The sequence below is a fragment of the Lithobates pipiens genome, unplaced genomic scaffold (assembly GCF_037356315.1).
Source record: "Lithobates pipiens isolate NorthernLeopardFrog02 unplaced genomic scaffold, aLitPip1_a1.2 Scaffold_1, whole genome shotgun sequence".
NCBI lineage: Eukaryota > Metazoa > Chordata > Amphibia > Anura > Ranidae > Lithobates > Lithobates pipiens.
The window spans coordinates 234,133,495-234,146,789 of NW_027507685.1; the positions used below are offsets into that span (position 1 = coordinate 234,133,495).

Sequence of the window (13,295 nt, forward strand, 5' to 3'; positions counted from 1 at the left end):
AGGGATTTAAAGAGGAAGTAAACCCCTTCATACCACTTTGACCTACAGGTAAGCCTAGATTAAGGCTTACCTGTAGGTCCAAGCAATATCTCCTAAACCTATATGGTTTAGGAGATATTTGCCCGAAAATGGGCACCGCTGTCTACGGCGCACGCGCCGTAGACAGCAGCGCGCAGGCGCACTAAATGCGGCAAGTCCAAGAATGGATTTGCCTAATTTGTCGACTCCCGTGCGCATGCGCGGGAGTGACGTCATCGCGTCTTCGCCGAATGGCAGCGTCGGAGCTGCGAGACGCGACTCCCGTGCGCATGCGCGGGAGTGACGTCATCGCGGCTTCGCCGCTGTCATTGGTCGGAGCTGCGAGACGCCACCAGCAAGATGGACGCGGCGGACTACAGGGATCAGCGGCGACTTCGCTGGCTCCTGTGTCAGGTAAGTGACACATAATGAGCTACTATGCGATGCATAGTAGTCCATTATGCTTTACCTTTGCAGGGAAAAAAAGAGGAAGTAAACCCATCAGGGTTTACTTCCTCTTTAAGTGGATGTAAACCCCATTCATGAAATCTGACCTGGGCATATATATCTGTAGTGTTTACGCATCTCTCTCCAAAACTCAAAGTCCTGTGTCTTTCTGCTGCTCCATTCCTCTGTTATCAGCATAACTTCTGACAAGTTCTCTGACACAGGAGAGCAGCTGGAAACCACCAGCAATGATGGTTTGGGCTCTTGGGAGACCCAGGAACCGATGTGGATAGTTATTTTGGGATCTTATTTGAATTTTCGACTATTCGACCTCCATGTGTTTACCATCTAGCGGCCATTGAGGATATCTATGCTGTTCTGAAAGCTGGCTGTCCTTTTTCAGTTTGTATGTAAGCTTATTTGATTCCCTGTGAAGGTCTGGTAACTTTTCTTCAGAGGTTTGTCTATCCCTATGTGGTTCTTTGAATATTTGTCTCCCCATAGTCTAAATGGACACGATGATAGTGTAAGGTATCATCTAGTCGGAGACCGCAGCCCTGAAGTAGCGGCTTGGACTGCGTAGGCTTACCTGACTCTTTCCGTCATGTTTTTATATAGCATAGGCTAGTATGTGGCCCTGTTGATGTGTTGCATTTTAATAACTTTTTGTAATAAAGATATAACGTTTTATACATTTTATGGTGTGTTGATGCTATATAATTTAAGCTATCAGAGATCATCGTACCACGTTCTTAAACCTACGTTTGCTATATTGTTGATATTATTGATTTGTTTCATCTCTGTGTATCATCTGAGGCTGTTCACTTCACTAGGTATATGTGAGGGATTACATCGACTTTAAGACTCCATTTACACTTAGGCGTTTTGAATCACAGGCGTAATCGCTGTGGTTCCAAATTGCAGCAGGACGCATTTGCGATGCCATTACTTCTTAATGCCACTCCAATTGTGCCATAAATCGCAACGCACAAAGCTGGTCACTCAAAAAGCTGCAGGGGCTTGTTGCGATTGTAGCGCAGAAAAATTGCTCTGCAATTGGGGTGCTATTAAAAAGTAATAGTATTGCCAACACATCCCGCATTTATTTGCAGCCATCTCTTCTCTACATCCATTTTTTTTTTTTTAAATGCTAATATGTGATCAAATCAGAAGGATCTGTGAGGAACAGAGAGGAGGGGGCAGAGAGCTCCAGTCAGAGCTCTTTTTCACTGAAAGCTGATTGGAGGAATGGGACACGCCCCTTTCACACACAGCAAGGGACCATGCAGAACTGTGTTCAGTGTGCTGAGCTCTCCTCCCCCATCACATTTATCATTTATCTCATGTGTCGGGAAAACTACTCGGTGACTCCTGCTGATAACATTCTGTACTCTTGTATTATTTGCTCGCTGTAAAAAAAAAGTCTGCACAGAGCTGCAAGTTGAATTGGCAGCATTGTATATATGTGTGTGTATATATCAATTTTTTTTTTTTTTTTTTTTCTTTTTTTTTTTTTTTTTCTTTCAGATTTACCAAAACCATATAATATGAGGTCAGTTTCAATGTGTATGCAATCAGGAAGGCCCTTGCACTACATGGTTTTGATAAATCTGAAGGCAAAAATCAGCAGAAAATCTGATAGTGTTTATGGGGCTTAAGATTCATTCTTCCCTAAAGGCATGCAAACACGGATGTATTTATTGCTACAACACAATAAAGAAGGCGGTTATATAGACTGCCCTATAGGGATTGTTGGTTGCCTGGCTGTCATGCCTCTGACACGGAGTCTCAGACCTGGAAGAAGCGTAGAATTTAGAAATTCTGATATCCATTTACAGCATGCTTGTTCTGGGTCCATTTCAAAAGTAAGGAAGCCGGACACTACCAACTAAGTGCTTGCTCAGTGCGTATGTGATGCAGGCTGTGCTACCTGTTCAGCAGTGCTGTACAGGGATTGCGCTTCACTTCTGTTCTGTCCAGCCATAAAAAGGGCTTCTGGGACCCACCATTGTGTCCCTCACACAATCAGATGTCACACATCAACACAGTTTTCTTACCTTTTCTTCACAGAGAATGGAAGGTCAGTGCAAGGCCACACAGATTGTTCAGCATCTATATAACTAGTTCAATGTGCAGTACTTTTTTGTCTTTTGGCTGTGTTAGTCTATACTAATTCATATCGATTTTCCCCATTTACTGCTTAGCACCGGCTCAGCCAGCAGGCGCAAAGAAGCGTGCAGCCTGGGATTTAAAGGGCCAGGTCAATGATATGAGGGACAAAGTGACTACTTACAAGGGAAGGGTGCAGTCCCTCTCCGGAGAGAACGCTCGTCTTGCGAGCACCAAGGAGCAGCTTGCAAAGCAGGTGGAGACGCTGAGTATTAATAACGCTGATCTCAGCCAACAGTTAAGGTAATTTCCTATGAACTGCGCAATGCCTGATAATATCCCACCTCCATCCTTTAGACCAGTGGTCTCCCAGATGCGGCCCTTTGCTTCCCTTTATCCGGCCCTTGGGGTATAAATTCCATCCACTGAGGCAAACGATGTGGCAAAATTCCTTCTATAGACACCGATGGGGCACATTGCCTTCCATTGATGCCAACGAGTGGAGAAAATGCCTTCCATTGACACCATCGATGGGACACAATTCTTCCCGCTGACACCAATGATGGGGCATTTTCTACTCGCACTGGCCCTAGTCCTGCCCTCCTAAATTCTGAAGGACTGTAAACTGGCCCTTTGTTTAGAAACTTTGGAGAAGTAAATGTGGCCCTTTACTTGCTTTTGCCCCCGTGGGGCACTATTCCTCCCACTAATGCCAACAATGAAACCTTGTTTTCACCCACTGACCAACCCCTTCCCCCCCCCCCCCCTTTTTTTAATGCTGCTCAGGGGTTCTGGACTTGAACCTCCAGCAAGAAGAAACGGGGACAATGCTGGAGCACACGCAAATTTTTGTGGCAGAATTATTCATGTGGAATGTATGTTCCTTGCTAAAGAACATTTACTTTGTTCTCATAACAATAAAAAAAAAAAGTCACCCAGATATGCAACCCACTTTGGGGTGGATTTCAAACTGGGTAATACCTCTTTTATTTTTTCTTCATCTTCTAAGCTTTTTGCAGATGTGCTGTCACAGTGACCGTGGAATATAATTACCAGTACGAGTATTATGTGCAGTACGTCTCTTATTGGTTAAAGAGGAGTTCTGACACCCCCCACCCCCCCAAACTATTTTAAAGTCAGCAGCTACAAATACTGTAGCTGCTGACTTTTACAATTAAGGCACTTGCCTGTCCAGGGATCCCGCGGTGTCCTCACTCAAGCTAATTCTTTAATCAGCTCTAGGGTGCTACCACCGCCGCAATCTTTGCCAAGGGAAACTGGTAGTGAAGCCTTACACGAATCTCTTTGTAAATGGATGGGGGGGAGAGAGAGAGGAGGGGAGGGTTTAATTTCCGGCTCACTCCACCATACCAAAGACAGAAGTGGGAGGGGGGTACCGGTCTCAGTTCACCAAAGAAATTGTGCCAAATGTGGCAGCGGGGGAGGAGGCAGACCATTGGCGCTTCCCTTTTGAGTGGGTCTGTTGGTTTAGCAGCTCAATAAAAGCCTAAAAATACTAACCCTTCCTTCATCCAAGACCACAAAAAATTAAAATGCCTAGAGTGTTATGGTGATGACATGAGATAATCGTTCAATCACTCATTTTTGTCAGAACGGTGGAATCAAAGCTGCAGTCCGAACAGCAGAAGCTGGAGAACTTTGAGAGAGAGGTTCAGCGACTGACTGGCCTTTGCCAAAGACAGGAAACTGAGCTGGCTAATGAGAAACATACTGTACAAGAGTTACGGGAGACAAGTCATAATCTCGCCGAACAGCTAAAGCATAAGGAGGTAGGTTGTTTTATTAAATTTACTGCAATACCGGGGTGCTCTGATCAAGTAACAAACCATATGTGTGGTTTTCCTCCTTCTTCGTTCCATCCTACTGTTGGCCCATCACTATGGTAGGTGGCTTCATAAACCCATAACAAGGTGTGGGTCAGGCCAGTGCAAGCAACTATGAGGGATTCCAAATGAAACTCGCCATGCTCAACCAATATGGATCCGGTATCTGTGTGCAAACATCGGTGCCGTCATTAAGGCTCCCGTATGCCCTGCAAGTATACTGTACATAAGCCAGCACTCTTCCATGGGTTGTGCAATCTTATAGCACAAAGGGAGATTGTATGGCTGTTTATAATGGTACCACATCCATTGTGATAATATATTAAAAATAACCTGAAAAAAATAGACTTTACTTGTATCAGAGAGGAATGACCACATAAGATTTGTAAAAATGTATTAAAATTTTTATTACAAAACGTTTAAAAAGGATTAATGTTAATTCTAATATTGTGTGCAATTGGCCATATTTAATAAGCCGTCATCATGTTTATAGATAGAAGAGGCCATATTGTTAAACCATCATCCTTAAACTCTGCAGAAGCGATGCAAGAGGTCGACATGTTTCACCTATTGGCTTCCTCAGGACCTCATCCTGATGGCAAAATTGCTTGAACAGTATGGCCTGGAGATGGTGGTATCCTATGCAATGTGACTTAGAATAATTAAACAGTTGAAAGGGCAGGAGATGTAAGCAAGTATGGATGGATAATTTAATGCTATGATTTTGATGGGAACCAAGCGGAAAAACAGATCCCAATCATGAGTATCCTATCTCAATATCCGAAACCCATGGGAATAAATATTTGGCAACATCCTGCCATCCCAGTAGTATAGAGTCACTTCTCAAGAGTATGTGTACCTCTGCAGGTTTACTAATACAGCCCAAGACGAGTGCCGTCAGATTACATACAGCGAGAATCTACTATTTACTCGACGGTTTCTTTTAATACAGTCCCACCTCCTGCTTCTATGATAGACAGAATGCCAATGCCGGGCCCAGGAGGCGGGACTTTCTCAGAGGCCACTGAGTGAACAGGAGATTCTCACTGTATGTAATCTGACAACGCTCGTCCCTCCGAGGCAGCTCAAATTGATGCATCGGCATATAACGTGCACACACTATTTGCACCTGATTTTTCAGGGTGAAAAGGTGTGTGTGTTATACACCGATAAAGTGTGTGTGTATATGTATGTGTGTGTGTGTGTGTGTGTATATATATATATATATATATATATATATATATATATATATATATATATATATATATATATATATATATATATATATATATATATATATATTTATATTAAAATGGAGCTTCAGCCCTCCATGAAAAAAAAAATGTCGGCAGCTACAAATACTGTAGCTGCTGACTTTAATATTAGGACACTTGCTTGTCCTGGAATCCAGCCATGTCCGCACCCCAGACGAGGTTTCTGTCACTCCTCAGGTGCTGCCGTCACCATTGCTTGTAAGGGAAACCAGCTGTGAAGCCTTACGGCTTCCCTACTCTGCATGTGCCAAGCACGCTGCGCTTTGTGAATGGCTCGGCAGCGGGGGAAGGAGGAGGGGGGCCGAATGTGACACTGGGGGGGGTGAGAAAGCAGATAAAGGGGAGCTTCCACTTTTGGGTGAAACTCTACTCTAACGAGCAGTAAATCCTTATCTAAACGCAAATCGGGCATTGCTTTCTTTCTGGTTTTTATAGAACAAACTGATTTGTCTGGAGGGAGACAACTCCACACTGAAAACACTTGTAAGAGATCAGAGTGCACAGATTTCTTCCCTTGAACATACCGTGGAAGAGCGGGATACACAAGTGCATGCATTGGAGACTGAGCGGAGGAGGTTGCATAACACCGTCCAGGAGCTAAAGGTAAGCCCTGTCACTATGTATAGTAATTCTGCTTGTTTTAGATGCTTCTACGTAGTATGTTCTGGGTCTCTTTACGTGTGTCTTCTCCCCATCACAGGGCAACATACGTGTATTTTGCAGAGTAAGGCCCACCCTCAAATCGGAGAAGGCCCTTCCTGCTGGAAACATCATCTTCTCTCCTAATGATGAAAAAGCCATTGTTTTAACAAAGGTGGAGGAGGTAAGCTACTATTCAACATATTTTGCATCAAGAGATCCTGTATTAAAATGCACAGGGTTTAGTCACCTAAAGTATGTGTGTAAATTTCATCACCCTATCTCCTTCAATATATTCAGCTGATAAATACTACATATCCCATGATGCTCATGCACTCTGCAGTGTAGATGAGCATCATGGGATATGTAGCTCCAAAACATCTGGGGTGCCAAGTTTCGCCATCACTGCCCTAAAGAGGGGGCTCAAATGTGGCCCCTGACATCACCAAAGGGCTGCACAATAACGTTCAATATATAACAAAGCGTGTGGAATAATCGGTGAACAGTTATAAGCAGAGCACCCCACTCCCAGCGCTTATGAACCAAATTCCGAAAAGATATAATAGCAGCTACTATAAACAAACAAAATCATGCTGCTAATGTTGATTTGATTTTATTCAGCATCAAGTTTAAATGTAATTGAAATATGTGAAGTCCATCCATTTAAAAGTGTAATTAAAATGTGTGAAGTCCGTCCATATATTCACATATATTGAGTTATTAAAAACCAAAGTTATAAGTACACCCATATATTCCATGTACGGTGTGTATCCTAACTGCTTAACTGTCACCACGACCTGTGAAATCTCACCCTTATCGTAATGAAGTCACCGGATAAACAATAAAAATGCGCCTGTTTTCTCTTTAAGGAGTAGCAAACCGGTCCTTCCATCTAAAGGTCACTTGTGACAAAAGATGCATACACATAGTGTAATTCCGCAAAGATGCGTTTATTTAATTCCCCACCCCCCTCTCTTTATAAGATTGTACTGAAAAAAAGCAAAGCAGATAAAAGCATTGAACAAATCCGTCCTGTCACGTTTAGTTCAGCCAAACTCTCACCACCTAGTAGATCTCTCACAGGGCGGCGTACCTGGGTTGAGCTGACAGCTGATCGACAGACTGGATAGCTGCGTGTTCGTTCACTGACGCGTTTCGTCAGGACTGCTTTATTTAATTCCAAGCACAGTATTGGCTTTTCACCTGGAGTTGAGCTTTTAAAGACAACTTCACTTTTAAGCCGCCCCTAACCTTCTATGGAAGGGGTCTCAAACTGGCGGCCCTCCAGCTGTTGAAAAACTACAAGTCCCATCATTCCTCTACCTGTGGGAGTCATCCTTGTAACTGTCTGCCTTGTAATGCCTCATGGAACTTGTAGTTTTGCAACAGCTGGAGGGCCGCCAGTTTGAGACACCTGATCTATGGGGACAACCAGCATGTGGGTTTGCATACGATTATTGCCAACAGCTATAGCTGATAGCAAAAAATCACTATTCTCCAGACAGAGATGGCTGTATTTCAGGTGGCCGTAAGTATGGCTTCCCATAGGCTTGAATTGAGCTGCAATGCAAATGCACAGGCTGAGGAGGAGACGTCCAGTTCCTTGTTGAAGGGAAGCTCTCTGGATTGTGGGTTCAAAGTAGGTAAAAGTCCAGGCTATCTGCACTCTGGGGTTTAGGGACTATAGTAAAGGACAACTTCACTAATTGTATCCTTTGCCCCATCACCAGCTAAATTTGTATTTTATGTCAAAGAAGGCGTACCATAGGTCCGTGATTTTAAGGCCAAATTTGCCTTTTGTAAGCATGCTGCTTTACCATGTACTGAAAACATGTTTAATAGAGCTTTATATGGAATATGTTCATTGAAGACACAATGGGGAGATTTACTAAACCTGGTGCAGCTCTGCATAGAAACCAATGTAATTGCTCTCATGCACAGCTGCACCAGATTCTGAGTGCTCCAGTTTTAGTTAATGAGCCCCTTTTGTATCTGCTGACTTTTTATTTTTATTTTTTTTATTTTTTTCTCTTCCTTCTCCAGTCCCACATTGGCAGAGAGAGGAGCCAGTCTGTGAAATATGACTTTAACTTTGACTGCGTCTTCCCTCCGACCACCGGCCAGGCACCCGTGTTCGAGGAGATTTCATTGCTGGTCCAGGTAGATTCTGATTCCATCGTTCTGTGTGTTTGTTTCCTGGTTCCATCTACTGACTTCTGTAACCTTTCCCCTAATTAGTCTGCTCTTGACGGGTATCCGGTGTGCATATTTGCATATGGACAGACTGGCAGCGGGAAAACGTACACCATGGAGGGTCCAGATAACATCTCTGAGGAGACCATGGGGATGATCCCTCGGGCCATTCAGCAGATTTTCCGCAGTGCAGAGGAGCTGAAGATAAAGGGGTGGCAGGTGAGAGTTGTCTGATGTGCGTGAAGATGATCAGCACCTAAGTGGCTGCTTAAGCTTTTTCACTACCTGCTCTTTTTACATTCCCATAGTACAAATTCACAGCCAGTTTTCTCGAAATCTATAATGAGACCATCAAGGATCTGCTGGTGAACCGGCCTGACAAGAAGCATGAATACGAGATCCGTAAAGTAAATACCACCAGCAATGAAGTCTACGTCACCAACCTGCGCTATGTGGAGGTCTCCAGTGTAGAGGAGGTAAGCCTCAAGCTCCCAATGGTTTTTGTAGTTCAATTCTTAACCCCCCTCCCCAGCCAGTGGCTGGACAGTGAGGAGTAGAAGATGACTGATGAGCTCCTCTCTCTGTTGAACTGGCTTATCCTGGTAAATATATTTTAGGTGCATCCAAACAAGATGTGTATAGTCTTACTATGTATTTTTCTTAGAAAGCAGCTGGAACCTGAGTAGAAAAATCAGTGTCCTGCTAGTATGCTGCAGAGAAGGATCCTTGCATTCTGTAAGCAGTGGTCTCTGCAGAGGTCGAACACACCACCTGCTATATTAGACCTATAGATCTGCAAACCTCATGCTCCTTGGTAATTGGAAGAGCTCTAGCTCTGACAAAGCGGCGTGTACTGGGCCTTTTGCAAAGATACCACTGACCTGAGCCTAAGCAGAAAAGCCTGTATCCTGCCGACATGCTGCAGAGAAGGCTCCTTGCTCTATGTGGGTCTTTCTGCAGAAGTCTGATTCACCCCCTACGAGTCAGAGCTATAGCTTTTTAGTTAGCAGGGAGCATGATTTTAGAGTTTTTAAGGTCTTATTCTGCTGGGTGTCTGCTAGACCTCTGCTGAGAGATCACTGCGTTCTCTGAGCAGCATGTTGGCAGGGCACAGGCTTTTCTAATAAGGCTGTGGCTACTTTTTTTTTTTTTTTTTGTTCCCTAATTTCCTTTTTTCATCTTTCTTTTCTTTCTCCTTTTTATTTATCAAGACATAGAGTGGAAATAAAAAGTCTACACACCACTGTTAAAATGTCAGGTTTCTGTCATGTAAAAAATGAGATAATGAATCCTTTCATAACTTTTTCCACCTTTTTTAGATCCCTTTCACACCAAAGGCGTTTTGCAGACACTATTTCTAACGCTATAGCGCCTGCAAAACGCCTTTGGGCTTTCACACTACAGCGGTGTGCTGGCAGGACGTCAGGAAAAGTCCTGCCAGCAGCTTTGGAGAGGTGAAGGAGCGGTGTGTTTTACCGCTGCTCCCCATTGAAATCAATGGGGCAGCGCTGTAATACCGCCAGCAAAACGCTGCTATTGCAGCGTATTGCCGGGCGGTTTTAACCCTTGCTTAGCCGCTAGCAGGGGGTAGAAGTGCCCCGATAGCGTCCGAAATGCGCCTCAAATCCGACGGTAAAACGCTGCTATGGGCGGTGTGGTGTGAAAGGGGTCTTAATGTGACTTATCAACTGTACAACTCAGTTGAACAACAAACGGAAATCTTTTAGTTGTAGGGAAGTAAAAATAAAATATTTGCACTCTTCTTTGCAAAAACACTCCAAATCTGTCAGATTGTGAGGACGTCTCCTTCTGTGCACAGCCCTCTTCAGATCACCCCACAGATTTTCAATCGGATTCAGGTCTGGGCTCTGACTGGGCAATACCAAAACTTTAATCTTCTGGTGAAGCCAAAAGTTGAAGACTCATGTGGCTTGGTGTGTAATTGCCATCATCCCTTGATACATGGGAAAAAATTAAAACCTCTGGATTGGGATTTTGTTTACTTCTTTTCAGCAATAAGTTTGTTGGATTTAAAAATAATGTGCACAGACAGCTTTGGAACACAACATAAGCTCCATGTTAGACAAAATGCAGCCTTACAAAAGAAATGAGCGTTCATAATATACAGATTACAGCATACCACAATGGTTCATAAGTGAGCACACACAGCATCTTGCTATAGCTAGGTCAAAAGTAGAGAAGCTCTATTCAGACATTAATTATTCAAAAGGAACATGTATACATATCTGTTAGGGCCATACGTACTTTTACAATAATAATCAGTTAGCTCCTATATCCTACTCTGCGGATGTAGATGCCAGTTCCAGCCATCGAGCCCAAATTTTTGTTTTTTTCTCTGGGCAGTTCCTGTGCTTTTATATATAATTTTTTTTTATATATATACGGTAGGGATTAATTAACCGTGACCATCCATTCCTGGAGTGTTGCTACATCAGCCCAAATCCAGATAAACTGCCACCTTCACATTGCGGAATGGTATATTCCCCTTTTCCCGGGTGAGCCTGAGAATGGAGTCGCGGTCTCTAAAGTTCATAAACTTAGCAATTTAAAGGTGCGTGGAGGGTTGCCATTAGGAGGGTGTCTGAGGGCCAAGGGATGAGCGTGTTCCATGACGGAGGTTGAGAAGGCGTCCCTGCCACAGGTAGTGATGAGCAGGTTTTCTAGGAAGGCCTGCGAATCTGAGCCCTTTGTGCTCTCAAGCAGACCTACAAAGGGAAGGTTGCAGCATCTCGGCCTGTTCTCCATGTCATCCTGCTTCTGCCTGGCAGAGTGGAGCTGGTGTTGTAGTTGCTCAGTTGAGACCTGCAGCGGGGGGGATGCAATCTTCTAATTGACTGATCCGTCTCTCAGTCTCTGACACTCGGTCACGCAGTTTCTGAAAGTCATGTCTGAGCAGGAAGAGATCCACCTCTGATTTTGTAGGTTAGTGTGGTCTGGCACTGTGAGATGTCCTCAAGTACCTTTTTTTAGCGGTGTCTCTGGCGGCCTGTTCAACCTCAGCAGTGCGGTTGGCACCATCTTCCCGCACCTCGTGGCAGAATTGTCCAGCTTGTTGATTGGCTTCAGACACCCTTTTGTGGGGGCCACATCTCAACGCTCGAGGTGTACTGTACCTCCGGGGTAAATCTGGTGGCAGGAACAGTCAGGATAACCCAAGGATTAGCTCTCAGCTAAAGCGTCCTACACCATGCCACTTCAGACCACACCCCCCTGGATTGGGATATTTAAGGCCATTTGAACAAAAAACTATTGGATTAAAAATTGTTTAGTTTATTTTCATACCCAATGACTATGATTTGGAATAAACATAAATCATGTTGACGTAAGTTACAAAACATTACTTTAGAAACATATTGAATGCGAATTGTACAAATAGATGGCCCTGAAGTGGTATTTCCCAACTACTTGTTGTTCCACCATCAACGGGTATAGATGGTAATCTGTAGAAGGATACTGATTTCCAGCTATACCCATTGATGGTAGAACAGCAAGTGGTTTAAAATACTACTTTAGGACCATTTATTTGTACAATTCGCATGCAATGTGTTTAATATTTTGTAATTTATGTTTATTTCATGTTAAGCTTTCTAGCAGAACTCTGAAGGTTTTGTGCCAATATTGATTAGTATTTGGAACTGTTCATAATTCCCACCACCATGCTTCAGTGGGTATGGTGTTCTTTTGGTGATGTGCAGTGTTTTTGCACCAAACATATCTTTTGGAATTATGTCCAAAAAGTTCAACCTTGGTTTCATCAGACCATAACCCATTTTCCCACATGCTTTTGGGAGACTTCAGGTGTGTTTTTGCAAAATTTAGCCGGGCTTGGATGTTTTTCTTCATAAGAAAAGGCTCCTTTCTTGCCACTCTACCCCATAGCCCAGGCATATGAAGAATACGGGAGATTGTTGTACTACCACACAGCCAGTACTTGCCAGATATTCCTGTAGCTCCTTTTAATGTTGCTGTAGTCCTCTTGGTAGACTCCCTGACCAGTTTTCTTATCTTTTTTTTCATCAATTTTGGAGTGACGTCCACTTCTTAGTAATGTAACTGTTGTGCCATATTTTCTCCACTTGATGACTGTCTTCACTGTGTTCCATCGTATATCTAATACCTTGGAAATTCTTTTGTACCCTTCTGTTGACTGATACCTTTTAACAATGAGATCCCTCTGATGCTTTGGAAGCTCTCTGTGGACCATGGCTTTTGCTGTAGGATAAGGATGAGCTCCGGTGCGTTCGCATGCTCCACGTGCAGAGACCGCCAGGAAGTTGGCGCAGCACTGCGCTAATCACAGGCAGTGAGACATTGCCCCGATGCGCGGCAGCAGAGATCGGGAAATTTCTCACTGCCTGTGATTAGCGCTGCGCCGACTTCCTGGTAGGCTCTGCACGTGGAGCATGCGAACACGCCTGAGCTCATCCCTACTGTAGGATATGACTAAGAAAAGGTCAGGAAAGACCTACTACAACAGCTGAACGTTATTTGGGGTTAATCAGAGGCACTTTAAATGATGGTGGGTGTGTAATGACTCCTATTTTAATATGAGTTTGAATGTGATTGCTCATTCTGAACATGGCTACATCCCAAGTTATAAGAGGGTGTGCAAACTTATGCAACCACATTTATTTTAGATTTTTATTTTTACCCAGAGAAACCTGACGTTTTAACAGGGGTGTGTAGACTTTCTTTATATCCACTGTATAAAGCATACAATATACAGAGTGCTGTTGTTAACGCATGCAAA

General features: G+C 43.7%; 1 protein-coding gene across 2 annotated transcripts in view; it reads left to right on the top strand.

The window, feature by feature from the left end:
* The window catches only part of KIFC1 (kinesin family member C1), a 30,452-nt gene that overhangs the window by 8,818 nt on the left and 8,339 nt on the right, over positions 1-13,295 (top strand). For both annotated transcript variants that reach the window (XM_077484676.1, XM_077484677.1), the window contains exons 6-12: positions 2,670-2,877; positions 4,187-4,364; positions 6,128-6,295; positions 6,393-6,515; positions 8,375-8,491; positions 8,570-8,743; positions 8,833-9,000. In XM_077484676.1, coding sequence (XP_077340802.1) covers positions 2,670-2,877; positions 4,187-4,364; positions 6,128-6,295; positions 6,393-6,515; positions 8,375-8,491; positions 8,570-8,743; positions 8,833-9,000 — 1,136 coding nt within the window. The remainder of the gene's footprint in view (positions 1-2,669; positions 2,878-4,186; positions 4,365-6,127; positions 6,296-6,392; positions 6,516-8,374; positions 8,492-8,569; positions 8,744-8,832; positions 9,001-13,295) is intronic.